The 26,647-nt window shown below is 37.9% G+C and overlaps 3 protein-coding genes and 1 pseudogene across 4 annotated transcripts in view; 1 reads left to right on the forward strand and 3 right to left on the reverse strand.

Annotated features, from left to right (window-relative positions):
- Nucleotides 1-5,665, forward strand: part of LOC144636171 (uncharacterized) — a 64,310-nt gene extending 58,645 nt beyond the window's left edge. Inside the window, exons 4-5 of the mRNA XM_078495334.1 lie at nucleotides 4,806-4,955; nucleotides 5,415-5,665. Coding sequence (XP_078351460.1) covers nucleotides 4,806-4,955; nucleotides 5,415-5,552 — 288 coding nt within the window. The 3' untranslated portion in view covers nucleotides 5,553-5,665. The remainder of the gene's footprint in view (nucleotides 1-4,805; nucleotides 4,956-5,414) is intronic.
- Nucleotides 1-26,647, reverse strand: part of LOC144636146 (tauropine dehydrogenase-like) — a 49,611-nt pseudogene that overhangs the window by 13,569 nt on the left and 9,395 nt on the right. The gene's annotated exons all lie outside the window — the stretch shown is intronic.
- On the reverse strand, nucleotides 10,795-12,761 carry LOC144634871 (putative skeletal organic matrix protein 5). The gene is made up of 4 exons (XM_078493916.1): nucleotides 12,537-12,761; nucleotides 12,304-12,361; nucleotides 12,044-12,179; nucleotides 10,795-11,457 (listed from the first exon to the last, which is right to left on the reverse strand). Exons 1-4 carry the CDS (start codon nucleotides 12,685-12,687, stop codon nucleotides 10,939-10,941), a joined length of 864 nt encoding a protein of 287 aa, XP_078350042.1. The 5' UTR covers nucleotides 12,688-12,761; the 3' UTR covers nucleotides 10,795-10,938.
- The window catches only part of LOC144636134 (tauropine dehydrogenase-like), a 30,852-nt gene continuing 29,143 nt past the window's right edge, over nucleotides 24,939-26,647 (reverse strand). Inside the window, exon 9 of the mRNA XM_078495269.1 lies at nucleotides 24,939-25,806. Within this exon, the coding sequence (XP_078351395.1) occupies nucleotides 25,429-25,806 (378 nt within the window). The 3' untranslated portion in view covers nucleotides 24,939-25,428. The remainder of the gene's footprint in view (nucleotides 25,807-26,647) is intronic.

Genomic DNA, 26,647 nt, shown 5'->3' on the forward strand with positions numbered 1-26,647 from the left:
CGATCTATGCCACAACACAGCAAGGAACTTATACCGGTATCCACAATAACGTTTGCAGTGATTAAAGCACATTATGGTTGTATTTGGTTTGTTCAGTTGCATTTAAGTCTTGGTACCGGTGAAAGCCATCTAAAATTATTACAAACAAGCTTGGGTACTGGGACTATCGGTAAGTAAACCTTTTATCAACCAGACAAAGTACTACATAGTTTATTGTGCAATTCTGATATCACAACTTTTTTTCTATATATAGTTATATTACTCCATGTGCTAGAACACATTAATTGATCTAATGAATTTAGGCTCTATCCCGGGGACTTATTTTATTAATAAAAATATTTTTCAAGAGATCAGGTTCTGACCTGAGGTCCAAACACTTACCCTTTTATATAACAATTTTGACAGAAAAACTAACCCTTTTATATATATTATTAATAGAAAATGGTAACTCTTTCTTTTGGGGAGCAGGGATGGCGCAGTGGTGAGAGCGCTTGTCTCCCACCAATGTGGCCCGGGTTTGATTCCGGCCCGGTACCATATGTGGGTTGAGTTTGTTGTTGGTTCACCTTGTGGAAGATCCCACTGTCAATTTCCCATTTATTTTTTTCCCATTCCCATTTCCATTTATATACCCACAGTAATTATTTTACAGATTCAAAACTGTTCGATATGGCAGACACTGTATAAAATACTTGGGGCCTCTCATGATCATTTGGTCCAAACTACCCAGAAATCAGTGTAAGAACTGCTGAGAGTCTTAATTGACTCATTCAAGAGAATTGATATAAGGACAGTTGACCTATCTGGATTTGTGAAGTGAAATCCCCAACATATTACCATAATAAACTGTGGAAAATAACTTCTTACCTAATAGGTTTTAACAATTTCTAGTACTATAGCTAGAACAAGATTTTTTATAAACAATATGTATATACTTTAGTCTATTTTTATACTTATTAATATTATCTTAGAATGTATGCTAGGAGGACTTTTATATAATCATTTGTATATATAGTTTATTTTCATTCATTTCTTTGTTCATTTGTTTATTTTTTATCTTAGAATTTACATGTACAGTTGACTGTGTCCCCCATAAGCTGTAAAGCTAAACAACTCGAAATGTTATTTCATTTCACATATATTTTTTAAACTTTTCAATATAATAGATGAATCAACTGCCAGTGTTCATTCAGGTAACAGAAATTATGTTCAAGATATTTTGAAATCCTGTTCTAACTACCATAAGGACTGCAGTTTTTCTACCCTTTTCTACACTTAAACATATGAAATCCCTCTCCATTTATATAGCTCCAATATTCTGAAAAAGGCATCCCATTTGGGTGGAGTGCCCCAGGCTTATTAATTACAGCAGTGAATTACATTCAATTCAATTTAGTGTGAGAGTGAGCTCCTAGTTGTCTTACATGATCACTAAGCTACTGTTGTTCAAAGCGCCTGAGCTCCTATTTTTGCAGTTTTAAGCAGTTTTCATAAGCTGGCTTACATTAAGGCAGCTGAACTTTGCAGTTTTAATTACTCAAATAAAGGCAGACATATAAGCCTCAGCCTTGCCAAATGCCTTGTTTGGTATTATTTTTTTTACAACTGACTCTCATTTTCTCACTCTCTGCATCATTTTTAAAGCCATGATGCCATAGCTTATTGTCTTCAGTCAAGTTGACCAAATCTTTTAGTGTGTTATCTGTTGTACGTACGTGGTTGACCAATAAACAGAAATGAACTGGGAACTAAATAAATGTTACATGAACATAAATCAATCAAAAAGAAATCGCCAGGTTGAACATAAAGCAAAATTAATACCCCCAGGCAATTAGAAAGGACTATTAATACACAGTATATACTGTAAATGAAAGACAACCCTCCAAGTTTATTTTTTTCCTTAGTGGCCATTTGGCCACAGCTGTGGCCAAATGGCCACTAAGGAAAAAAATAAACTTGGAGGGTACGACTATATAATAAAAATATATAGACTGCTCAAGTTTGGTTGCCAGTGAACAGTTTTAGTTGCTCATGATTTAAGCTCATGCTTCCAAACCTTTTTTTCAATTTTTGTTGCCAGGCTGGCAACTTTCAGGTTCCAATTTAGTTGCCAGCTCCAGCAGCTTTAGCAACTAAGATTTTTCACTGGCGACCAAACTTGAGCAGTCGGTGGCCAAATGGCCACTAAGGAAAAAATAAACTTGGAGGGTTGAATATGGGATATCATGCTACAAGATGCTTTGTATAATGGGGTGACCCTATTCGGTGGAATGACGGAACGGCACGGCGGAATGGCGGAATATCCTAAAACACAGAATGATGGAATATCCTAAAACGTGGAATGACGGAATATTCTAAAACGCAGAATTGTGAAACATTAAAAAAGAAGCAACAACAGCAACAAAAACAAACAAACAAAAGGAAAATTATAACTGCTAACTTTCTCAGACGGCAATTTAAGGCTAAGAATGTCGCTAAGAATGATTCAGGTACTTTAACTTGTGGATATTCGTTGCCGTGACAGAAAAACCAACTTGTTTACAGCAGCTGCTAGCCGTAGAAAACCAGCAAACAGTAAATATATCTTTTGATCGTAAATCATTTTACGGCAATAACAAAAAAAAACTCAACCTTTTGTTTTTGGTGATGTCCGACCAAAATTTTGTTTTGTCCAGCCATGATGGTGTCTTAGTAGGACATATGTCCTTTCAAGTGAAAAATAAAATTATTTGCAGCCCTGAGATAACCAATACATAGAAGATAATTGGTCTCCGCCATGATTATAAACCCACAAGTGTTTACTGGGACACATACATCCAGAAATCAAGTCCGTGTTCAAATTCCCCAACACCACCTATGTTCAACCGGTTACGTTGGAATGTTTCGTTATCTCGGTTTTTACTTTTAGAAGTTGAAATTTTAAGTGTCGCGATTTTGCGAAGATTTCATGCAATCGTTTATAGCCTTTGAGATAAGTAGTCCCCCCATTACTTACTTGTCCAGAGTTCTCTCCTGTTTGATCGCATGTGTCATCATCACTCTCGTCCGCCATTTATATTTCGATCAGTTGAGTCAACAACAGTTTCGCAACGTCACTTCCGGTGAAATACTCGGAACACACCAGGAAGTAGATGTTGAAGAACCCAGTCCTTCGCACGATCGTTCGTGCAACCCTTGTCAGACTGTTTCTTTGACAGCTTACTGACTCATATAAAATCTCAAGTCAGTCAGTCTTGGTTATATCACCGTCATGTTCCCTTATTAGGGAGCTTTAGCAATGACGACGGCGACGCCGAGGACAACGCCTGGTGCAAAATATACGCAAAACTTGGTCATTTCACGTTGTTGTTTCGCAGAGAACGGCCAAGAAATGTACCAAGATTTAAAACACAGGTGCAGAGCTATAATTCGGCTCATTAAACCTTCTGCTTGGCGACGTTCTCGTTCACGTTGCCGTCGTGGTTTGCTAAAGCTCCCTATTATTCCCTAGAAAATGGTCGGACCCAAAATTTTGCAAGTTGGCTGCACCCCCAAGGTGGCAAACTGTTCTTGGTGTCATTTTTAAGCCGGTGTCCTAGCCGATTTTGTCCCCCCTGGATTTTATCCGCTAGCGGATATTGTCCCCCGGACAATATCCGCTATCCGATATTGACCCCCGGGAGACAATATTCGCTAGCGGATTTTGTCCCCCCTTCGCGAATTTTGTCCCCCCGTCAAAAGTGATCATACTTCGCTATCGTACTCCTGGAGTCGTAAACGAATAAAAGAAAAGACGATTAAATGTGAATACGAATATTTCATGAACATTGAAAAGACGGATTGAGCTTTTTCAATAATTTTTTCGCATTTCACTTTGTCTTAATGAGTTCTTTCAGAATCATGTACTTTTTGTGCCATAACAGAAAAAAAAAATTTGACTTAGGCACTGTGACGTCATTTTCCCGCCAAAAACCGTTAAATTCAAAAAACAAAAATCATACGATTGTTTGGAATAAAAAGTTCTATCATTGTGCAAAGTTTGAGCTTTATCGGATAAAACAGCAAAAAGTTATTCTGAGGGTGCAGCTTCGAGCGCTCTCCTAGCCCGGCGTGAACGGGAGTCGAACCCATGACCTTCCAGAATACCGGTTGGACGCTCTAACCACTGAGCTATGGGGGATAGGCCATAGCTCAGTGGTTAGAACCTTGGTTCGACTCCCGTTGGGGAACTCGGAAAATCTTTTTTCCGAGTATTTGACTTGCGACCACTTCTCCACTTATTTCCACTTTAATTCAAGTCACCACTTATCATGTATTTAGTTTTAACTAACCTTTTTTTAAATATAGAAATGTAAGCGCATTGAGTTTTTTAAATGCGCCCAAAAAACTTTATTATTATTATTGTTATTATTATTATTATCATTATTATTATTATTTATTATTATTATTATTATATGATACAATTTTCAGGCTAAGTAAAAAAATTCGAATCAACAAGACTTTTGAAGTTGATTTTGAAATAAAAGTTAACGGTTATAGAGAACGAAGTTGAAAAAGACCGTTGAACGGTCGAAACGTCGTTCTCTATTTATAGAGTTAAGTAAAAAAAAAAAAACCGCGATCAACTGGAAAAATTGTTAAAACGTTACTGCCGTCCGTTCTTTACAACGGATTCTAAATTCACATGGCCGATCATAGCTGACATCTGCAGTATAAGATATATAATAAACAAGATACTGAGATAGTTAAAGGACATTGAGATTCCCAACTTGACTTTATATTTTTCTCGTTCCTTCCAATTTGCCGAAATCATTCGTGATTCCAAGCTGAATGTTCCCACAAGACAAAGGATGGCAAATGTTGCAGCATCCCTTTCGCCTATAAAGGAATTAAACACAATTCCTGTACCACAGCTGACCATAACAGACTGTGGTGTTCACTGGATCCTACTTACAAAGGAAACTGGGGAGAGTGTGGTAAGTATTTATTGCGGTTTTCAGTAAAATGCGAACTCTGAAATTCAATCTTCAATCAACGGTTTACGCTTTTTGCTGCCGTCAATCATCTCAGCGGACCTCTCGGGAACAGGAGCTCACTTCAGCCGGATCAAAAGGTCACGTCTGTCAGTATGGATTGATAGATTTCGATCCATTTTGTTTTTTCCGTTTTTCATGGTTCGTTGGCTGTCGCCATAATTATGATTGACGGCAGCGAAAAACGCAATCGTTAGTTGGATTTTGAATGTTAGAGTTCGCATTTCACTGAAAACCGCAAAAATCTTGCAGTTTTTTTTATGTTTTCCGTTCCTGGGAATACGATACTTTTAAGGGACTATGTCACGGAAGTAACCAGTTATTTGAACAGCCGAAATTTATATTTGTGTCGCAGGAAACCTAAAAATAGTAGTCCATTTTTATTAAAAATATCTATATTAGAGCACTGAAACTGTTAACGAACATCTTTGGCTGCAGATGGCTCGGATGGAAACGGATTGCAACTTGAAAAGTGAGGCTAACGTTTGGAAGTTGTTTCTGCTCGTCATTGAAAAATCGATATTTATAGCCGTAGGTTGATTTCTATCCGCAAATTAAGGGTATATCTTCGTTAAGATGTTAAAAGATAATGTTTTATATGGGTTTAGTTGCCTACGACTAATTTCAGAACAGTTAAGACCAAATATCTGCCAAATCCCGTGACATAGCTCCTTTAAAGCTCGAACTAACCGAGAATAAAGCTACTCTAACAGTAAGATAAAGCTTCTTTAGCTATCACCCGGTTACATTCAGAAAACTGTTTACGGTGGACAATATAAGCTTTTAATCAAACTGCAAGGTAACGCGTTCCAAAGCAGAAATCGTCAATAGGTATTTCTAGTCAAGTTTTAAAACGGAGAAGCTCTTGTAAAAAAGGTTGAATACAGTAAACACCTGCATATAAGAATCTATGATTTTGGGAGTCAGGCTGATGCGTTTCTTATATATCGGGTGATTAGGGACAAATCAGCCTGAAGATGGTCTAAAATTGTTTTGGAAATATTATTATGCAGTATACATTACAGTAACTGAGAGGTTTAATTGACATGCAATCAGTGTTTTATAAAATGAAACCATGAACTAACATGTACTTTAACAGTACTTTACATTAATAAAAAAATCTATGCGATGTATTATATGTGACACTGCCTCTTTAACAGAAACCAGTCAGTAACTAGAGGGAAAGGAAGGCTTGCTGTTTTTATGTACAAATTTAAAAACCAACTTCTTCCTTCTAATTTTGATGTTTTTTTCACTTCGGCAAAAGAAACTCATAGTTACAATACAAAATTTTTCTCTAGAATGACTTATGCTTTACCCAAAACCAGAACAAATTATGGAATCTTTAATATTAGATATCAGGGCGCTAAAATCTGGAATGCTATCAGTGATGACATTAAGCTTCTGTCACTTAAACAATTTAAGAAAAAATATAAATTAAGCATTATTACAAGCTATTAACTGAACCTTTCATATTTATAACTCTAGATTTAACTCTGTTAGTTAACCTGTCCGTATACTTCATTTTCCATCTTTTTTCCATTAATTTTTCTTTAAGCCTACTTAGTTTTGTTTTTGTGTGTTTGTGTGTTGTATAGTTTGCTATGTAAATGTTAAGTATACCTGACCTTTTTATAAATTATTGTAATAAAAACTAAGTATGGCTGCCCAATCTTGTTAGCCAATCGTGGTTATTCTGGGCAGCCATGCACTTTACTTTATTTCTTTTATTATTGTATTGTTAATTTAATTGAATGTATAGGGTGCAAATAAAGTTGTTGTTGTTGTTGTTGTTGTTGTTGTTGTTGTTGTTGTTGTCTTTGATGTTGTAGTGCAAATTAGAGAGGGATCGCATTTCGTTGTACCAAACAAGATAAAGAGGGGCATTATGAATTATTTTCGTTTTAAATAAGAACCTGTTTGATTTATCAATGCGGGTGTTTACTGTATATGACCAATTCCCCCCTTTCCCCTTTACGACCTGTCGCATTCATTCGTTTCCCCCTAAAAATTGAGAGCCTAAAACAAGCTACTTTCTAATATAACCCGTATTTCAGATTCTTTAGAGACTTTGGCCTTCACCTATTACATTTTTGTTTTCTATTTAACCCTCGTTTATTGTTCATTTTGTCTCCAAATTAAAAAAAAAATGAAATTCCATGAAAATTTATTACTTAGTCATAATAAATAAAATAAATAAATAAATAACAATTCGGAATAATAAAATTGTTAATTTAACTGTATTTTTTCTATCATTCCTTCTATTTGGGCAAAACACCACGTTCACCACAAAAGCTGAGTGTTTGCAGAAGACGACGGATGGCAAATGCTGCAGCATTCCATTCACTTACAAAGGAGTCAAATACCATTCCTGCGCCACAGCTAATCACAACAGACACTGGTGTTCTCTGGATTCTACTTACAGTGGAAAATGGGGAGATTGTGACTTCTCTGTTGTGTATAATGGATAGATCATATCGGCCTCTTAATCGAGTTTTCTTAGGTTTTCTTACCTTTTGCCGGTAAGCAACATTTGTGATCACTGTGGCACACAAAATCTTAAAGGAGACCACCGAACGCAATTGCCAAACTTATGTTAACCAAGAACTTGAAATTATTTCTCGCATAAGGAATTCATCGTGGGAAAATCTAATTCGGAAATTGCTTTGGCCAATACGGATGGCAAAATGTTTCTCCACGCGTACAGACAGTGTACAGAAAGCGTTTTGCCCAATCAGAATACACCTTTCAGAACGTACCAGTGTCGTCAAACATTGCAAGGGCGCCAAAACGTTTATCTCTGATAGCTTTACTCAGACAAGTTGTAAAAGTTACTTTAAATAAGCCACCTACTCAAACTAGCAGTCATTTGGAAGTTAAGCGTAGTGATTCGATTGAGCACCTCCCATTCCAGTAAGCGATTCCGATCCCTTTCTAGTCAATCCCCCCCCCCCCTCGAGTGACGTTTATTAATAATGAGCGTCCCCATGACGAAAGTGACATTAAGACATCAACAAAAAAGACTGATCAGACGACTGAACGGTGTGGTCTGTTTTCTGTTATGAACGTAACAATGAATAAGCGAATGGTTATGACTCACGGCGGACCCCTATTATTAAAGAACTTAGTTGCAGTAGCTGTTGTTGTTCATTAATCACATTCCGATGTTTAGGTGGAAAACGAAATAAGCAGCATTATAAACGCTCCCTCCCCAATAAGCGCCCCCGGGTAAGCGCCCCGTCCCTTATAAGCGCTCGTTCTCCAATAAGCTATCATAGTAAATTAGCGTCCAGGGCGCTAAATTGAATCATTTCGTTAAATGAAAGTACTTGTTTAGGCGAAGAATTTCAGATAAAAGTTTTGTGAAGTTACTCTTTTTTTATGGCAAACCAAATCGATAGTAACTGAGTACAGTTACGTTTTTTGTTCACTTTGTGATCTTTTAATCACGTTAAAAACTAATCATTTTCTATATTATTGTTTCAGCATGAAGGCTTAAAAGAAACAGGAACTAAAAGATTTTAAGGGGATAACACATTAACGTAACATTAGATGTCACCAGCCTTGTCGAGATTATAAAGAAAATAAAGTTTGTGGGTAATGCACTTCAATGTCGTGGTTGTCCTTATTCTCGCGACCGTTGTAGACTGGGCGCGGCTTGCTTCCAAGACCCTGTATCGCACTCCTTCGGAATATTCACGAAATGGGTCAATTTAAAGTCATTCTTCGAAAGAAAACGCCATTAGTAACAGCCTCAAGTCCACCCACCCGGGCGCTTAACAAACATAAAAATGTCGGAAAAAGCAACAAGCATTGTTATAATTCCGCAGTTTCTCTTGCTCTAAAGCAAGAGAAACGTGGCATTGATCAATACCCAGAAAAAAGCACGTGATCAAAACGTGACCGAGGCCGGTGGCGTGATTGTGGCGTGATGTTTCTGAAGCTCACTTCTCGGTGATTCCAGGAAACTTGTCGCCAGTTCTTCGAAAGTTTGTGAAACACAGTGGAACAGTTTGAGGTTAAAACCGGCGCTTTCTACTTTTCTTTCGAAAAACGAAGTCAAAAAACTTTTAGTGCAGAAGGATTTCGAAAATGCCTGGAAAGTAAGTCGGTTTTTTGCTTACTTTTGTACGTATTTTATGATGTATGTGTTGTACATTTGCAGTGTTTTATAGAAGAAATAAAGTCGTGCTCCGGCTTGCTGTTGTTAACGCTAATTTGAACGTTCGTTTGTTTAATTCGTTTATCCTTTGGATGTATAACAAAGCACTTAATGTCTGTTCCCTCGGGAAACAGTTAGTTTTGTTTTACCGAGAGTCTCGATGTTTCCCGAGACGAACTAAGGGCCCGTTTATATGGACCAAATGTGTATCTGGTAAGAAGGTAACCCTCTCCCCCGAGCCTTTTTGTTACCGAGCGTTTATAAATTATGAAAAAAGTTATTCCTGCTGATCGAGCCAAAAATTGGGCCTCCTGGTTTTGCACATGCTCTGCACGTCCCGACTTGTCTCTGGTAGGAAGAGTATACATGAAAAAGTCTTTGCTCCCTTCTAAGTGTCCGAGTGAACCTCCACTCAGTTCGCTGGTCAGGGGATGGAGTTGAAGGAAAGTACTGCTTTTTTTTTCCGGGAACAATCTTTAATCATTATGTAAGAGCAGCCTAAATTCTGTTTAATTTCGATTGAATTCCCCCATAAATGGACACATTAAACTTCTAAGAGCTTGCACATCAAAATAAAATAGGTTTGAAGACGGCTGGCCTCGATTAGTCAGTAAAAAGTCATATTTTTTCTTCAATTATTTAGAGCTTCATGGTTTTTCCACGCTGTGACACGCTTTTTTGAGCAACAGCTAATTAATTAATATTCGAAATTTATGATTATCCTAACTCACGAAACAACAAATTTAATTTCAATTTGGCGGCCAAAGACTGTTTAATTTCGATTGAATTCCCCCATAAACGGACGCATTAAACTTCTAAGAGCTTGCACATCAAAATAAAATAGGTTTGAAGACGGCTGGCCTTGATTAGTCAGTAAAAAGTCATTTTTTTTTTCAATTCTTTAGAGCTACATGGTTTTTCCACGCTGTGACACGCTTCAATGACGCTGTCTCAACTCGGGTAGAAGGGCTGTGAATTCTGCATGTAAGTTTCATCCCTTCTAGCTGGGTAACTCGGTTGGCCGGGGCACCCTCCCTCCATGTAAACAGGCCCTATTACGCAATGAAACGATGACGAGAGAAATTAGAAAAAAATTCATGCTCCTTTTGCCAAATGCTAAAATTTTTCGATTCTTTAGGTAAAGGAAATTAAACGAATGCGAATGTTCCTGTAATAACCTTTTGTTTTCAACACCGTATTGATGTGAGTTATGTGATTGGAAAGCCGAAAGGGTTTTTCGAAAATTAACAATACAAATTTCCACCGAAGTTAGGGAGTTATTTGTCACTGACGGTTTTATAATGGCAGTTATGTAATGCTGGTCCAGTTCATCCCAACCAAAATAGCACACGGCCATAGAGAAATGCCCATCAGCCAAATAGCCCCTAATTTAATTTTAGGCCATCTTAGACCAATGTTTTACTTGATATCTATTACATACGTTATAGGATGTATGTTATAGGAATTGTTTGAAAACCGCTCCTATATTTAAAGCTGTTTACGCTTCGTGCATTTTGCAAAGTACGTAGTCAAATTATCTTTCAGTGAATAAACTCTGTCAACGAAAGGGTCCACAGTTAATGTTTTTCGTGCGATAAAATAGATAAAGGAGACTTGATATTGCATTTATTAATCCATTTTATTTGCCTCTAAACAGCAACGCGGTAACCCAATCCAAGTTTTAGTTTTGTAACCTTAACAGTAAGCAACGTTCTACGTAAAGTTTTGTCCCTCCAATATTTGACCCCAACAGTTCAGTTCACTTCACTGAACCAAGATGTATCCGCTGGCCTTGATTCTTCGGTCTCCATTATCTCCGCCGTGCTTAGCCACGTTTCCACACGCGTTGGAGTTGTCTGGATATCCTCCAGTACCAAACCCGATTCTGGAGTCACTGGAAGTGCAAGCATTTTCATTGTTGGCCACAAAGCCAATTCGTGCCTTAGAAGAACCAGAGTTGTCACTCAGGACATTGAAACCTTCTTTCTGGCAGTTTTGCTGCAGGGAGGCCGCTGAACCGATTAACGTCTTCCATGCGTCACGTCCCAGTGAGGTGGAGCGGTGTTGATTATCTGAGATCAAGGCGTGCAGCGAGCTGGCCCCTTTGTCCAAAACAAGGAACCTGGTGTCTTCTCCAATCTTCATGCCGAGGCAGATCTTGGTGAAGGGTGTGTTCCAGTAGGTTGGTAGCTTGGTCTCATGCTGGTCCAGACCTGTCTCTCCTTCAGGGACGCCGTATGTCTTCTTGTTAGTCCAGTAAGCCGAATCGTAGTTAAAAGTACTCTGCAAGATACAGTTAACGGGTCTGTAATGTTGAACGGAATGGAAAGATTCACACATCAGGAACATGCTGCCTCACATCCCCTTTTCAATGTTTTAGACACAAAAACTAAAAAAATGCTTTAACACATAAAATTGTTTGGGAAAGATTTCAAGGTGTATTGTTTGAAGCTGTAAACCACTCAATTAATTGATGGTTAGCTAGTTTTCCCTTTTTCTTTATGTTCTTTGATTGAAGATATATAAAAACAGAAAAATATTGGTGTAGTTTAGAAAAGGGTATTTTTATGTGTTAAATGGACATCCTTTTTGAACATTTTAACCTTTTTTTCAATTAGCGAGTATTTTTCCACAGTTTAACTTCCCTTTGGGCGGTCCAATTTGTTTTAAAGACAAACAAGAAAATGTAAACAAGAATATGTATGTATGACCCAGAATTGCGTGTTCTAGCATGCTGCTCATTTTCCTTCTGCGAGCTTACGACGCCACTTCAATCTTGTGGTTTGTGTGGTTAACTATTGTGCGTTTGTTGGATTATGTTTAGTCAATTTAGTACTTTTGGCAACATAAGCGTTTTAAATAAGTGTACCTTAGAGCCGTCAATCTTCATGACCAGCGTCCATCCTCCACCACCACACTCGCCAAGACCAGCGCCATCCATGTTGCAGTAAACAGGAAATTTCCCAGTGTCCATCTGGAGCACGTATGCCTTGTTTTCGCTCGCCCTTGAAAATCAATGTAAATACTAAATGTTTTCGGGCTCTTTTGTTTATTGCCGAAATTATTGAAATAAATGAAACACATAACAGATTCAGAACGCAATTTTGCAATATTATCGTTCAAACTTACCCTTCCTTGTCATAAATCTCTTTGCATGAGCTTGGACCTGGACAGCAGTCACAGGATTCTAGACAAACAGAAGATATAAAATAAAACTGTTCAGTAATTAACGCTGTCAAATTAAACTTAAGAAAGAACGTACGTTCGTTATCACCTTTCATCAGTTGCACATAAAAACGACTGAAAACCGCTGTTCGCAGACTGTTCAACAAATCAACAGTTTTAAAAAACATTTAATGTACCTCCACTCGAAAAGTTCAGCTTTCGAACCAGATCCGTAAGAGTGTCTAACTTCTGAGTCAAAGTCTTGCAAACGTTTTTCTTCTTGCCAGCATTTGCGAAAATGGTAAAATACACCAGGCAAATAATTCCAGCGAATTTCAACGCTGCCATTTTTGAGTCTTGCAACCACAGGGTAAAGCTTTCAGTGAAAACTGATAAGACAGTCCAAAAGTGCGCAGTTTATGAACCCTTTCATCTCTGCTTTGCTTTCAAACCGTTTTCTCCCTACACAGGCTTCTAGGACTTCTTTTTTGCTTCCTTGAGAATTCGATAGTCAATCAGTTCCTTCATAATGATTGGTTCCGTTAGTTGTTTTAGCCAAATGACCAATAGCAAGCGCCCTGTGAAAAAAAAAAGAATGTTGCAGTTTTATAAGAAAGAAAAATCACCATAGATATGGCGTTCGGCTCCATTGAAGCTATTGATCATTTAAATGATTATGCATTACCCATTAAGACAAATAACCAACGGCACGTTTATTATGAAATATTAGAATAGCCAAGGTTAAGAAGAAAATGAAATAACAAGTGATTAATTACTGCCCATTAAGTGAAATAACCAACGGCACGTTTCTTTTGAAATTTCAAAATAACCATAGATACACAAGTTCAATGCGCAGTAGTTTGGGTTAAAAGATAAATTAACGATCAAGATTAAAACATTTCCCGAAGGCTTGTTTGAAAACAACAATTATATATCTATAAATGCCCCGTTCTATTCTGATGAACGGGGAAAACAAACTGACGGTAATGATGCTAAAGCAGAAAAATCGAGAATGCGTGCTATATTTCGAAGTGGGCATTACAAAATATCGTTTTCAATAAAAGCCAGCACGCCGAGCGAGGTAACATTAAGAACGGCTTACAAGAGAAGCAAATAACCGTAGATACGGATGCCCAAATAAATACCTTATTTATTACATTTATTGCAGGTTCGCCCTTAAGGCACTTGTTCTTTCTATTCAAAATACAGAATTATAAGAATTAAGACAAAACTAGAGAATAAATCACCTACCGGTAAGTCCATCAGAACCTAGTTTAATGATTGGCTCAGGGATTTGTTACAAGGAAATGACCAATAGGAAGCATGTCGTGAAATAACAAAGTGTAGCAGGTTTAGACGAAAGTAAAATAACCATAGATACGAACGTGGGTGGCAGGGAACTTGAAACGCTATTAATAGTTATAGTAATTGATCACAAACAAATGACTCACGAGACAGAGTGTAGCAGGTTTAGACGGAAGTAAAATAACCATAGATACGAACGTGGGTGGCAGGGAACTTGAAACGCTATTGACAGTTAAAGATCGTTAAAGTGATTGATCACAAACAAATGATTCACGAGACTTCTATTTTTGAAATAACAGAAACTTACAGGTTTAGACGAAAGTAAAATAACCATAGATACGAACGTGGGTGGCAGGGAACTTGGAATGATCGATCACAAACAAATGACAAATGACACTTTCGCTACGAAATAACACGCACGTATGGTAGAGAACGTGCTAAACAAATTTAATATTAGCCTTACATGAACACTTAACACCTTTCAAAAATACCTGCTTTCAAAGGTTCTTTTGAGTTTTCTTTCACGGCTTACATTCCGTGAATGTAAAAAATCGAGTTTCTGTGCTGTATTTTGAAGGCCTTCGATCGCGGGCTAATTCATTAACAAGCAAGAACACAATAAAATTAAAACAACAGGTTTGAAAAGTTTACGTGATCAAAGCCCACTTTGTATTGATATTACGTACATTATCACGGGGGTTTGATATTTTTGGTTAAAACGGAGCCAAAATTATGGGTAATTACCTTCGCTCGTAAACGAAATGCACCAAGAACACAAGGATAAAGATATGAAGTGAATTGTTGAATGGGAGAGCAACTTGTTTTAGTGATTTTTCCAAGACATAAGGCAAGATTTTAAAAAGCCTGCCTGACGTTTCCAATTTTAGATCAATTCCTTTTGCGAGCATACCTCAAGATAACATCCCTTCAAAGCTTTAGGACATTAGTATGGTAGTTTGTCAACAAAACTAGACCAATTTTTGTAAGGTTTTCAACGTTGTAAATATGTATTTTGGCTTTTGACTTCTTGAAGTCATTCTCGTGAAAGTGTCTCTTCAGTTAAGGGTTTCACGGAAGCCGGCTGTTCCTTTAGGATAAGAAAAGTCCCATGCCATCTCAACTAAAAAATAGTATACTGTGATCATGTATTCCTGGCATTTCGAAAAAACGTTTCTCATAAAGAAGAAAAAGAATTAAAATATTAATCAAACAATAGACACGAGACGATGGTTAATTCAGTTTGTAACTCCCCTCTATTCTTCAAAGCCCCGACTGATGGCCCGGTTGAAAAAAATAGGAGACAGAAGGAAATGCTTTCAAATACAACAAGCTGGAAGGACGTCAAGCAAGTGCAAGGAGAAGTAAGAGTTCCTGCAACGAAAAGAAAAGAAACGAAAGTGAAGATATACACGGACACGGAAGTCCGTAGGTGCAAATTTGCAAAAGCTTGAATACATACATAAGAGGGTCTTTTCGTAGCGCTGATAGTGGTCTAATCAAGGTGTAGGTGAAAACAGCAAAATCCCTTACATCATTACTGAAGAAATATAACACTTTCGAGAGCGAGGCTAATTGAAAATGTGGAGAAGCTATCGTGGAAAAAGTACGTTATTAAAAGCTTTAATTTGTTCGGATGGAGTAATTTTCCATCCTCTAACTATATTTTAAAAAATGCAAGCTAATGCGACAAGATAATGTTGTGCGGTGTTCTTGGTTATCACTAAATGAAACTCTTTTTAACAGCTAGCTAGACAAAATTTTCTTCGGAGAATATCATCGCACAATCTTCTCTTAAGAAGCGTTTATTCAAAAAAAATTATACAAATGGTTTAGTGTAACGGGAAGGTCCCGTAGCTTTGGGCGTTCTAGCGAACGGCAAAGTGGGAAATTGAGAGGCGGCCGTATTCGCACGTTACTCGAATGTACGATGTATAAGGATCCCTTAGAGAAAGCAAAATAAAGATAAATACATGCAAGCGTGGGTGACAGTGAACTTAGAACGGTACTAGACCATCTAAGTGATTGATCACAACTGTGTTATGAAATAGCACGCATAGTGTATAATAGTAAAGATCTTGGCCTAACATGAACACTGAACGTCGTCCAAAATACCTGCTTTCAAAGGTTCTTTTCTTTCACGGATTATATTCTGTGAATGTGCAAAATCGAGACTCCGCGCTGTAGACAGAATATCATCGCACTGCTTACTCTAGAACATTATGGAAATGATTTAACTGAACGGAAAGATCCCGTCGCTTTAGGCGATTTTGCGAACGCCAAAGCGGCCGGTAGCAAATTGAGAGGCGGGCTGTTGTATTCGCAGGCTATTCCGATTTATTAAGTATAGTCTTAATTCATCGCGGCTTGTGCTCTGCGCTAAATGTCTAGAACATACCGACCAAGGCTATGTGATATGTAATCTTTGCATGGCATAAAGATAGTATGTAACAATTGAACAATTAAATGTAAAACACTGAACGAAAAAAGGAAATGGCGATTTTGGTCTAACTTCTGTAGATACGCGGTGAAATATTAAAATCATAGCAAACAATAAGGATGCCTCATGTTTTACTATACAGTATGTACCCCATGCAAGTCATGATATACCACATGGCCTATGATTATACATTGGAGTATCCTGGGCACATGGTCGCCTTTTCTCATAGCATTCTTACGACCGCCCAAAAGGCCGGGAGCGATGAGAGGAGGATGTTTTCGCAAAGCCCACGCTAATGGGCCAGTGAAATATTGAAAAAGAATTCACAAGCACGGTGTCGTAAAAAACAAGGTTTACAAGAATAGCAAATAACCATGGATACTAACGTTCAGCAGCAGGAAAAGTGATGAAAGCTCAACTTAATATCACGCGTATTTTTATTTTATTTTATTTTATTTTTTATGTCATATATTTACATATGTTCCTAATTCTTCCTTTTTTGTTTATCATTTTTAAGAAACCGTCTTAAAATAGAGCGAGCAGCATTGCACATTAAACTTAAAGAAAATAAATTGTATAGTCCAAGCCATCACAATACTAAACTTACTAAACTGTCAAGAAACGGTGAAGAAAGCATGGAAATATAGAAACAGAAGGCATCAGTAGAAGTTAAGAAGGTTTTTCCCCTCAGTCCGTGTTGCATTTTGAATTCCTGACTAATGAGCGAAAAAATATTAAGTAACAGTAGGTGTGTTTAATCGAGACCAGCGGGGACGATCGAGTATAAGCAATGTGAATAACAAGATAGTCAACAATACGACAACACCAAAGTAGTCATATGAACAGTGCATTTCATTTCAGCACAAATACCTTATATGAGCATCTTATCATCTGTTTTCAAACACATGGGAAGCCATTCCCACTTGAATTGGACACTCAAAGTGGTCATAACAATTAGTACTGGTAACTTAAAGAAAGGACATGCTTAAACACTGGAAAGATATCACCATTCGAGGTTGACGCTATTAAAAGTGTCTTTGTGCATATATAATGATGTTTAAATGGAATAAAGGAAAAACTGAACTGATGCGCATAAGAAAGAATAGGAAAGTGAACATTATGATACAATTCAAATATGAGGTTTCGCAACGTTCTATCTTCATGGTGTTTGCTAAACTGACCGACTGCTAACTGATTTTTACGAACAAGACAAGAAATAAAACACAATTAAATATGCAATTAAACATGTTGAAGTTGGATTTGGTGATTCGTGTCCATCGTCTAACTGACGATCATTGATGAAATGACAGCCCCAGATCTATTATGTTAAAAACTAAACGTATAAAGGAATGGGCGATTATGGCTTATGTTCTCTACATATAAGCTCGAAAACAATTAAACTTAAAATATGGCGAAATGCTGAATTCATAGCAAAAAACGAGGACTTCTCACCATCATGCTGAGACCACGATCGGAAGTTCTGTCGTTCCGACGCAAACGTTAAATTATAAAAATGTTTTACGAACTGTACGCAGTGCAAGTTATGATGTACCGCACGCCCTTTGTCGGTTTATCCAAACATTTAGCTAAGTACATTCAAACATTTAGTGCTAAGCACTACTGAGGTAAAAACGTTAAGGTGCACTAAAAGATCCGAACAATGTTTATACAGAGTAGCCTGCACATACAGCAACTTGTCATTACGTTTTTGCAAAGGCCCAAAGTGGCCGGAAGCGAGAAAATTTCGTGGCGCTTATCAGGTACGCTTTACATTTCTATAAGGTGTTTGCTAAACACTTCAGTGACAGACTGTAAAATAAAACGCAATTGAATAATGTAACAACTGAAAGCATGAAGATGGATTTGGTGATTCGTGTACATCGTCTTTGCATACCTTCATTGATGAAATGACATGAAATGATTATGTAATAAGCTAAACGTATAAAGAACTGGCCGATTTTGGCTTTTATTCTCTACATGTGAGCTCAAACAGAATAAAGACCGGAGTCACCGTCTTTAATAATCGAGAACCCGCGACCGGACCGAAAATTCGTATTTTTCTTTTATTTCGTCAAAAAGACTCATTTGGTGAACTATTTTCAAAAATATTATATAAAAGTTCCAGCGAAAATAGAGCACTTTCCACGCACCAGTACAGAAAGAAAATGAGACTTCTCACCGTTTTGATGAGGCTGCGATCGGATTGAAATTCGTACAACTGTCAGTTCTGTCGGTCCGACGCGAATTTTGAATTTGAATAATTAAAATTATTCCAATGTAAAATCTTCAATACAAATACAACGGCTTCCGGTAGCTTGGTACAACGTCGATAAACCGAAACTGGACAGTATGTTTCAGTTAACTTAGCGAAAAGGTTTCCTGACGTTTATCGGAAAGACAAGTTTCTGGATAATTGAATTCTTGACGGTAGCCGAGTGCTTTAGTAAGCAGGGACCGCGGAGACCATTTTAAAGTGTTAGGGCTAAAAAATCTGACCAAGACAAACAAGCACCAGGGACCACTGTTCCGCCATTTATCATGCATTTGTTAGCCATCATTTTTACAACCCCCGTAATATAGTTGACCTTACTTGGTATATCATCCAATACAGTAAATATGTTAAATAAAACTACCTAAGCTTGCTACTTTTTGAAGTTGCCATTGCTTCTTTCGTGGCGGTTCACGTTGCGAGAAACAAGCTCCTGTGTGACGTCAGCTATACAGACACTGTCTGTTCTCTGCTTGTGGTCATTCAACACGGCTAGGTTGGACAACCTTTCGTCACCCATCCATGATGTAAGCTACTTATTCATACGCCTGGTAAATGAGAATAAACGCTTTCAAGCAGCTGGTAGCGGGATTTACAGCAAGCAGCTTTCAGATAGTTTGGCCTTCATGAACAAGTTTCTTCTCCGGTTCTGAGACCTTCTCACCGCCGAGAGGATGTCGTTGAAACATGATATCCTCTCCTCCTCCTTCTCCCCCTCCTCCTTCTCCTCCTCCTACATTACTTCTAAAACACTAAGCTGCCCGGGTAGCGTCCCAGTATCAACATCTTCGCTCTGTGATACTTCAAGAAACTTAAACTCTGACTCAAAGTAGTCACCATTTAATAGTAGCTTTAATGGATCATGTGTACTTTAGGTACCGTCGACCGACACTGTCGACCGACTATCGACCGATATATCGGTCGATACTCGACCGACTATCGACCGACATATCGGTCGATACTCAGTCGAGTATCAGTCGACTATCGACCGAGTATGCACATCGGCCGATACTGTTCCTCTTCGTCGACAGTCGGTCGAGGCTTTACCGACATCCAAGCGATACTTTGCCGATAGTGCCAAAGTAATACTATAATTTGTTAAAAAAAAAAATGAATCGTAAGCTGTACTTTTAGTGTGTGGAAAAGCTCTTTTCTGGTTAAAGCGGTGGCCAATAGCACTGACGATAAGATTAAGGGCCTCATAATACACCCTTCTTAAGTGATTTTTGGCAGTCTGGGGATAGGTTGGTGCACCAGCACCAACCTCCAGTCTGGCAGGAGTGCGTCGCTTTTGTTGTTAGCAGAGGAAGTCCTTTAGGAAGTTTTCAGTTTCTCATTCAAGTTGTAAGAGGATTTTCGAATGCAGTGAGGTTTGACAATCTTTAATGAAACTATCTAATCTAAGTCACTTATCGCATCAATAACCAGTTAAATAGTCAAAAAGGATTTTACCTGGCACACTTTTGAAACTGACTCGTGATCCGACTTGACATACAGAAAGGAGAAACGAAGAAAAATAGAACAACGCTTGCAGCGTTGCAAAGAATTAACGGTAGGAACGCCTGTGAGAAAAACTGCCGCAGCGCAGCTTTGCCAAGCCTTTGACTTCGTGAAGGGCATATACAAGAGTAGACGCGTTTTGTAACTTTGAAGTGGTAAAATTCATACATTATCCATGTCAACTGGAGCCCTAAAAAATCACCCCAAGCAAACAAGTGGTAGGGCTACAGCTCAACCAGCCCCTCCCAAACCAGCCCTACCAACCCCTAACAAATTGTGAAAATTTGTGATCGTCAGTAAGGCGTCAGCAATCGCACGATCAAATGTAAACACATTACGTGTATAAATAAAATACTTGGTAGAAAAAGCCGGTATCCACCATTATTTGAGATTAACCTTACTAGAGGGAACTCATAACATATAACAAACTTTCTATTACAAATTTTTTCTGCAGTCTTGGTGAGAACAAATATCATAATTTTAAAAGTCAAACACAAGGCGGATTAACCTGTTTCAGACAATTAATGACCCGCCAGCAAATGTTTATAGTTTTTATTGTCACGCCTCCATTATAGAGACTTTTGACTACACCTATTCCATTTTTGTTTCCCTTTTTAACCCTCGTTTGTTGTTCATTTTGTCTTCAAATTAAAAGAAATGAGTCATAATAGTCATAATAAATAAACTAAATAAATAAATAAAAATTCCGAATAATAAAATTCTCAATTCAATTGTATTTTTGCTATCGTTCCTTCTATTTGGGTAAAACACAACGATGACCACAAAAGCTAAGTGTTTGCAGAAGACAACGGATGGCAAATGCTGCAGCATTCCATTCACTTACAAAGGAGTGAAATACCATTCCTGCACCACGGCTGATCACAACAAACACTGGTGTTCTCTGGATTCTACATACAATGGAAAATGGGGAGATTGTGATTACTCTGTTGTGTATAATGGATAAATCAACTCGGCCTCTTAATCGAGTTTTCTTAGCTTTTGCTGGTAAGCAACATTTGTGATCACAGTGACGCACAAAATCTTAATTTCAAGTTCTTGGTTAGCATAAGATTGGCAATTGAGACTTATAATGAGGCAGCGATCCGTCGTAGGGTGATAAACAGCGCAATGTTTACCTGAGTTAAGGCTTTAAATTAACTGCCTTAGAATGTTTCAATTATTTTGAAAATCAGACATTTCATTACGTACTTATTCTTCTTTTTGAGTGCCAAGTTTAAAAAAATCTATCGAGTGCTTTTTATTTTGCGATCATTTTAGTAAGCGAAGGCCCTTTTTCGATAAAAGAGCGAAATAACACTTCATACCAGTTAATATTCAAGCCGATGTTTCAATGCAAGAAATCAAATGGAACGATTCCTCTGAGATTTGCTCCCAAGGTAATTAGATAGTACAAGATTCACTTAAAGCCAAAATGTTACTTGACCGGGCCTTGTGAACGTTTTCTCATTTTGTTTTTGTTGTATTTTAGCACCTGAAAACTTCATACAAAATTTTCTCGAAAACTCTCTCTAGAAATTCTTCAAATTTCGCAGACCTTGAGAAAACTATGTCAAGTCCAAGATCTTGAAGCCTTTTTTTTAAAAAAAGCCCTCTATTTCAAGAAAATCGGTCTCGTGTAAAATGGCTGGTGACGTCATTATGTTGCAATGGTTACTCCGATTTCGATGAAACTTATCTCATTCGAAACTTTCATCTTTCTTTAGTACAGCTGTACTGATCGATTTTCAGTCCGATTGTTTACGGTGGCGTGCAAGTTACTCAAAGTTGAAAGGTATCGTCATTAAAAAATCCGATCGAGCCACCTTAAGGGGGGACGTAAATTTGAGTGAAATTTATAGCAATTTATAAAAGGTATAAACGCCCCTCTCCAATAAGGCCCTTCTTTTAGCCAAATTGAATCTCTTCGGTAAATGAAAGTTCGAGTTTGGACGATTTATTTCAGATGAAAGTTTTGTGAACTTACTTTTTTAAAAAAAAAATAATAATAATTGCAAAAATAGCAAACCAAATTGACAGCAACTGAGTACAGTTACGTTTTTTGTTTACTTTGTGATCTTCTAATCACGTTATAAACTAATCATTTTCTAAATTATTTCTTCAGCAATGAAGGCTTAAAGAGCGACTACAAGATTGGGGGAAAAGAAACAGGAACTAAAGGACTTTAAGGAAATTACACATTAACTTGACATTAGATATCTCCAGCCTTGTCGAGATTATAGAGAAAATAAAGTTTGTGATTCATGTACTTCAATGTTGTGGTGGACTTCATTCTCGACACCGATACGTTGTAGACTGGACGTGGCCTGTTTTCGATTCAACCAAGACCCTGTATCGCACTCCTTCGGAATATTCACGAATGTGTCAATTTTAAAGTCATTTTTTCAAAGGAACAGCTGCTAGTAACAGCCTCAAGTCTACCCACCCGGGCACTTGACAAACATATCTTCAAAACGTGTGCAGGAAAAACGTCGCAAAAAAACAACACGCGATGTCACTTGCTTTTTCCAGCAACTGAGCGCTCATTTATATGGAGCAAAGTTGTTTTGTTAAGAAGGTAATCCTCTCCTCCGAGCCTCTTTTTCACCGAGCGATTAGTTGAAAAAAAAAGAGGTTTCCCTGGTGACTGAGCCAAAAATTGGGCCTCCTGGTTTTGCGCATGCTCTGTATGTCCCGACTTTTCCCTGGTATGAAATGTTTGTTGTGGTTTAATTTTATCCTTGGTTCAAGTTTTTAGTTTCCTTTGTTTTGGGGGAAGGTAATGTATGATAATGAGTTTGAAAAAAAGGAAAATAAAATTTGAACCAAGGATAAACTTGAACTACAACATGTACATATGGAAAAAACTTGGCTTGCTCCCCAAGGTCAGGCTACCTTCAAAGAGAGCGACACTCTACCAAGGGTTACCCTGCCCACTCCCCACCCCGAGCCAACTTTAGGATTTCTCATGCGGACAGCTCGTTGATATTTAGAAAGAAATGTATGATAAGCTCTTTCGCCTGGGATGGCTGAGTATGAAGGGTACACTTCTACGAGGGCCAACTTTTCTCCCTATAAACAGGCCCTGAAACAAATGGTGCTTTTTATAACAATCAGAAACCCATAAGGGGTTGAAACGTGTTACTGTCCCTTGTTTAGCACCATATTTGAAAAATCTTGAGAAGTAGACCTTTCCCGCATTCCAACGAACAATGGCGCCAAGTCGAGGATAGGTAGACAAAAATACAAGAAATTTATGTTGTTGTTCGTACGTACTGAAGTGGAATGCGGGAAAGGTCTATTACTTATCCTCATCGGGCCCATGAGGACTCTTGAGGCAAAATTGCAAAATTACCTCAATTTGGTTCCACACGTTCAAATCAAAATTCAAAACTTTTGCGAGGAGTTGCTGGTAATCTTTTATCTCTTCCCGTTTGTAGAATTCAAACAAAGTTCACTGTACTAGATGTCAGCGATGAATAGCGGCTAAGCCTTTTTGAGGCCTGAGGCGAACTTTAGCGGTGCCTGGCTACGGAGCCTGCGTAAACGCACAGAAGCATTTGTTAAGGTAAACAATTCCAGCGTCGCCCAATTCTTGATCCAAAGCTCTGGGAAACTGCGATCTTTTTGACTTTTAGAATTGCAATAAAAAAAAGTTTTAGATGTCGTCTTCGGGGAACTTACAATACATACCGGAGCTGTCATTCTTAGCATCAGCCTGATTGGCAGCATTTCGTCACTGTATCAAGGCACCGCTATGAGTTTAAAGGTATATACCGCCTTGTTATACCCCCCGATCGTAGCAAACAAAAATTCTTTTTTGTTTGATTGTTTAATTTATTTATCTATCATAAGGATTTTTAGCATCACATTTTTAATATTTATAGTTCTCTCTTGGTCTGTTGCTGTGTGCTGGTAAAACATTTATACATTTTTACCGATATTCATATTTTTACACGTTTAAGGTCGCGCAGGACCCTTGCTTATTAATAAATTCATTTGCCAAATTTCTTGACGGGGTGCTATCTTGTAAAGCTTTTATTCGCTACATTTTGAACATCGATTCCTCTAAAATTTATCAAGGACGTTAAGGGATGATGGAATTACATCATGACTGTCCTTTTACTGAGAGATGACCACTTACTGTAATGTTACAGGCTCTTAAAAGTTTAACTGCAGATAATGCGATTTTGTGTCCAAGTTTTCGGCTACAACAGCGCACTGAATTAAATGATTATATAACCTAGTGATGAATCATAACCTCTTTTGTGTTATGACAAGAACGAAATTTTCGATTTCAAACACTGCTAGAAGTTATCTGCTTCTAAGAGAGTAAAAATGTGAAATCTAAACTTTGAAACGTTCTATCTTCATTTTGAGAACGAAATTTCAAAATTCGCTCTTGTCATAACACAATAGAGTGCACCAAGTTCATGTTCCTCGCGAATCAACTCCTAAAATTCTATATCGGCGAAGAAAACTTGGACACAAAATTGCAGGATTTTCCGCTTCCGAAGACCTTCCGAGTCAATGTTTACAACCAACGTGTGCTATATTCGCAGCTGTGAATCTAATTATGATAATTCGCTTTGTTTCAGCGCACGGTACGCAAAGCTGAGAACAATATCGTGTAATTACTTGTACAAAGAACTTTAAGAAAAACATTGTCATGAATATTTCGTTTGTTGTCGGCTGCAGTCGTCGCAGTTCGTGCATTCTCTTTAAATAAATACATACATAATGATCTCAAGGGTCCTGCGCGACCTTAATGTATTTTTTTTTAACTTAAATTAGTTCCTTTTGAACTTGTAATTTTACTTTTTAAATAAAACTGTCATGCGTTTTACACACGAGGCAATGGCTCGGACATGTGAGGTTAACCTCGTCCCACCTACGACATTACTAAATTGATTGATTGATTGGTTGACTGATTGATTATAAATATATTTTTTTTACCGTAGATTTTAGATTGTAACCAACCAAACTTGTTATATAGATTTTCGTAGACCTAACCGTTTAATACTACTTAGGACTCCACCATACAGAAACTTGCCTTTGATTTTTCCCTCTCCATAAAATCTTACACCAAACCAGTCTTGCATTCCTATGTTTATTTTAGTAACGCACCAGGAAAATTGCTAAATTGGCGCTTAACAGTAAATATACTCATGTAAAACAAGCTAATCGTACTGTACAAGTGTATTGATTAAAACTAAAACAATTTCCTTGATTTTAGAAGTGACCATAATTTCCAAAAACTTTATTTGTCTGGGAACGTCTATTTTGGCTGACGAAGGGTTTGCAACCAAAACAGCAAATGAAATGACAACAGTCAAAAAACAATGTAGAGTGGTTGTAACCTACTTTTTCGAACTTTTTGATTAAGGGGTCGTGGGGCAGTCAGTGTTGCACACCCTTGCTAAGCGCAAGGGGTGGTACACATTTCTTTCATTTGCGCTACGCCAGCCCAACCTGCTTGTATTTTAACGCCCAGTGTCTTAATTATGCATACATTAGTAATGAATTATCTCAATTTTTGGGCGTATTTTGGGTGGAGAGAGCAACCCAAATTACAAATCTTTTACAGCATGGATTGAAGAGTAGTCAACCCGTATCTCTGCGGTGCTCTGGATGAGGAGACGTCTTTGCCTTGTAACTTTGAGTTCACGAGATATTCTTTGCCCATTTTCTCCTGGCACCATGTGAGGATCTTGTCGATATTCGGTGTTTCAAGCCCTACAATTTCTGCAATACCCCGGATGACTACCAGGCCATACGGTACATCCTCCGTCATGTAACGGTGCGTGAAATCTGGCATGTATTTACCGTCTTCTGTTATCTTGACCGGATGCTTCAGACCTTGGTAGGCAGCATTGGTCTGTATTGCCTTGTAAAGAGTCAACTTGTTTGAGATATCATGAGGGTAACGTCGCACATGCCACTGATGAATGTGCACAACCTGCAATAAAGAAAACATATCCTCAAAAATAAGAATGTTATTTAAGTAAGAGAACACAAGACACTTTTTCTATGCTATACACTGTCCCCGTTTTTGCAGCCGATCACGAGCTCTCTTCGTAGGCAGGTTCGGAAGGTCGGTAGGTTGGCAGGTAAAAAGCCTTTTGTAATGTAACAAACAAACAAACAAACAAACAAACAAACAGTCACATGGTACAAAATACGTCATGCTGGATGCTTGACTTTTCTTTGCTTTGGATGTCTGTCGGCCTGTCTGTCTGTCCGTCCGTTCATCTATACGTCTGTCTGTCTGTTCATCCGTCCGTCCTATTCTGTCTGCCCTTCTTCCCGTCTGCCTATTTCCCTGCCTGCTTGCGTCGGTTGGTCAAATGTTTGTAAGCAAGCATGTCTGGAGTGATACCAATGTTCTTTTTCATAAAAACGAGCTGAGCCAGTTCTATTGTTAATCAAAGGGCTCTTGGTGCCAGCTTATTCATGTAATGAATCAATGATAAATGGAAAAATAAATTTCCTTGTGCTGCGTGGCACTTGTAAAAGTACAAAAATATATAATAAAATTCTCACTAAATGAGTCATTTAGTGAGGTTTTTAACTGAAATCCGGACTTTCCACTGATGAAGGGCTAAGCCCGAAACGTCTGGAACTTTTAACTTTTTTAAGGCACTTTAAACTCATTTAGTGAGAATTTTATTATATATTTTTATTCATGTAATGGCCAATTGTAATGTTTATTTCACTCCATAACAAAGCTTTAGAAGCTATTAAATAGGCTTTTGCAAACACGAGTTTTTTCAGTTTAAGGTAACTTAAATTTTGCTTCA

This window comes from Oculina patagonica, chromosome 13 (genome assembly GCF_052425735.1).
Source record: "Oculina patagonica isolate OP01 chromosome 13, crgOcupat, whole genome shotgun sequence".
NCBI lineage: Eukaryota > Metazoa > Cnidaria > Anthozoa > Scleractinia > Oculinidae > Oculina > Oculina patagonica.

What these genes read in the sequence shown, in the direction of transcription:
- LOC144634871 (XM_078493916.1), bottom strand. Translation starts at nt 12,687, where the DNA reads ATGGCAGCGTTGAAATTCGCTGGAATTATTTGCCTGGTGTATTTTACC. An exon ending in GCTGAACTTTTCGAGTGGAG is followed by an intron (nt 12,362 to 12,536) that starts GTACATTAAATG and finishes CTGTTTGTCTAG; the next exon opens with AATCCTGTGACTGCTGTCCA. An exon ending in GAGATTTATGACAAGGAAGG is followed by an intron (nt 12,180 to 12,303) that starts GTAAGTTTGAAC and finishes TTGATTTTCAAG; the next exon opens with GGCGAGCGAAAACAAGGCAT.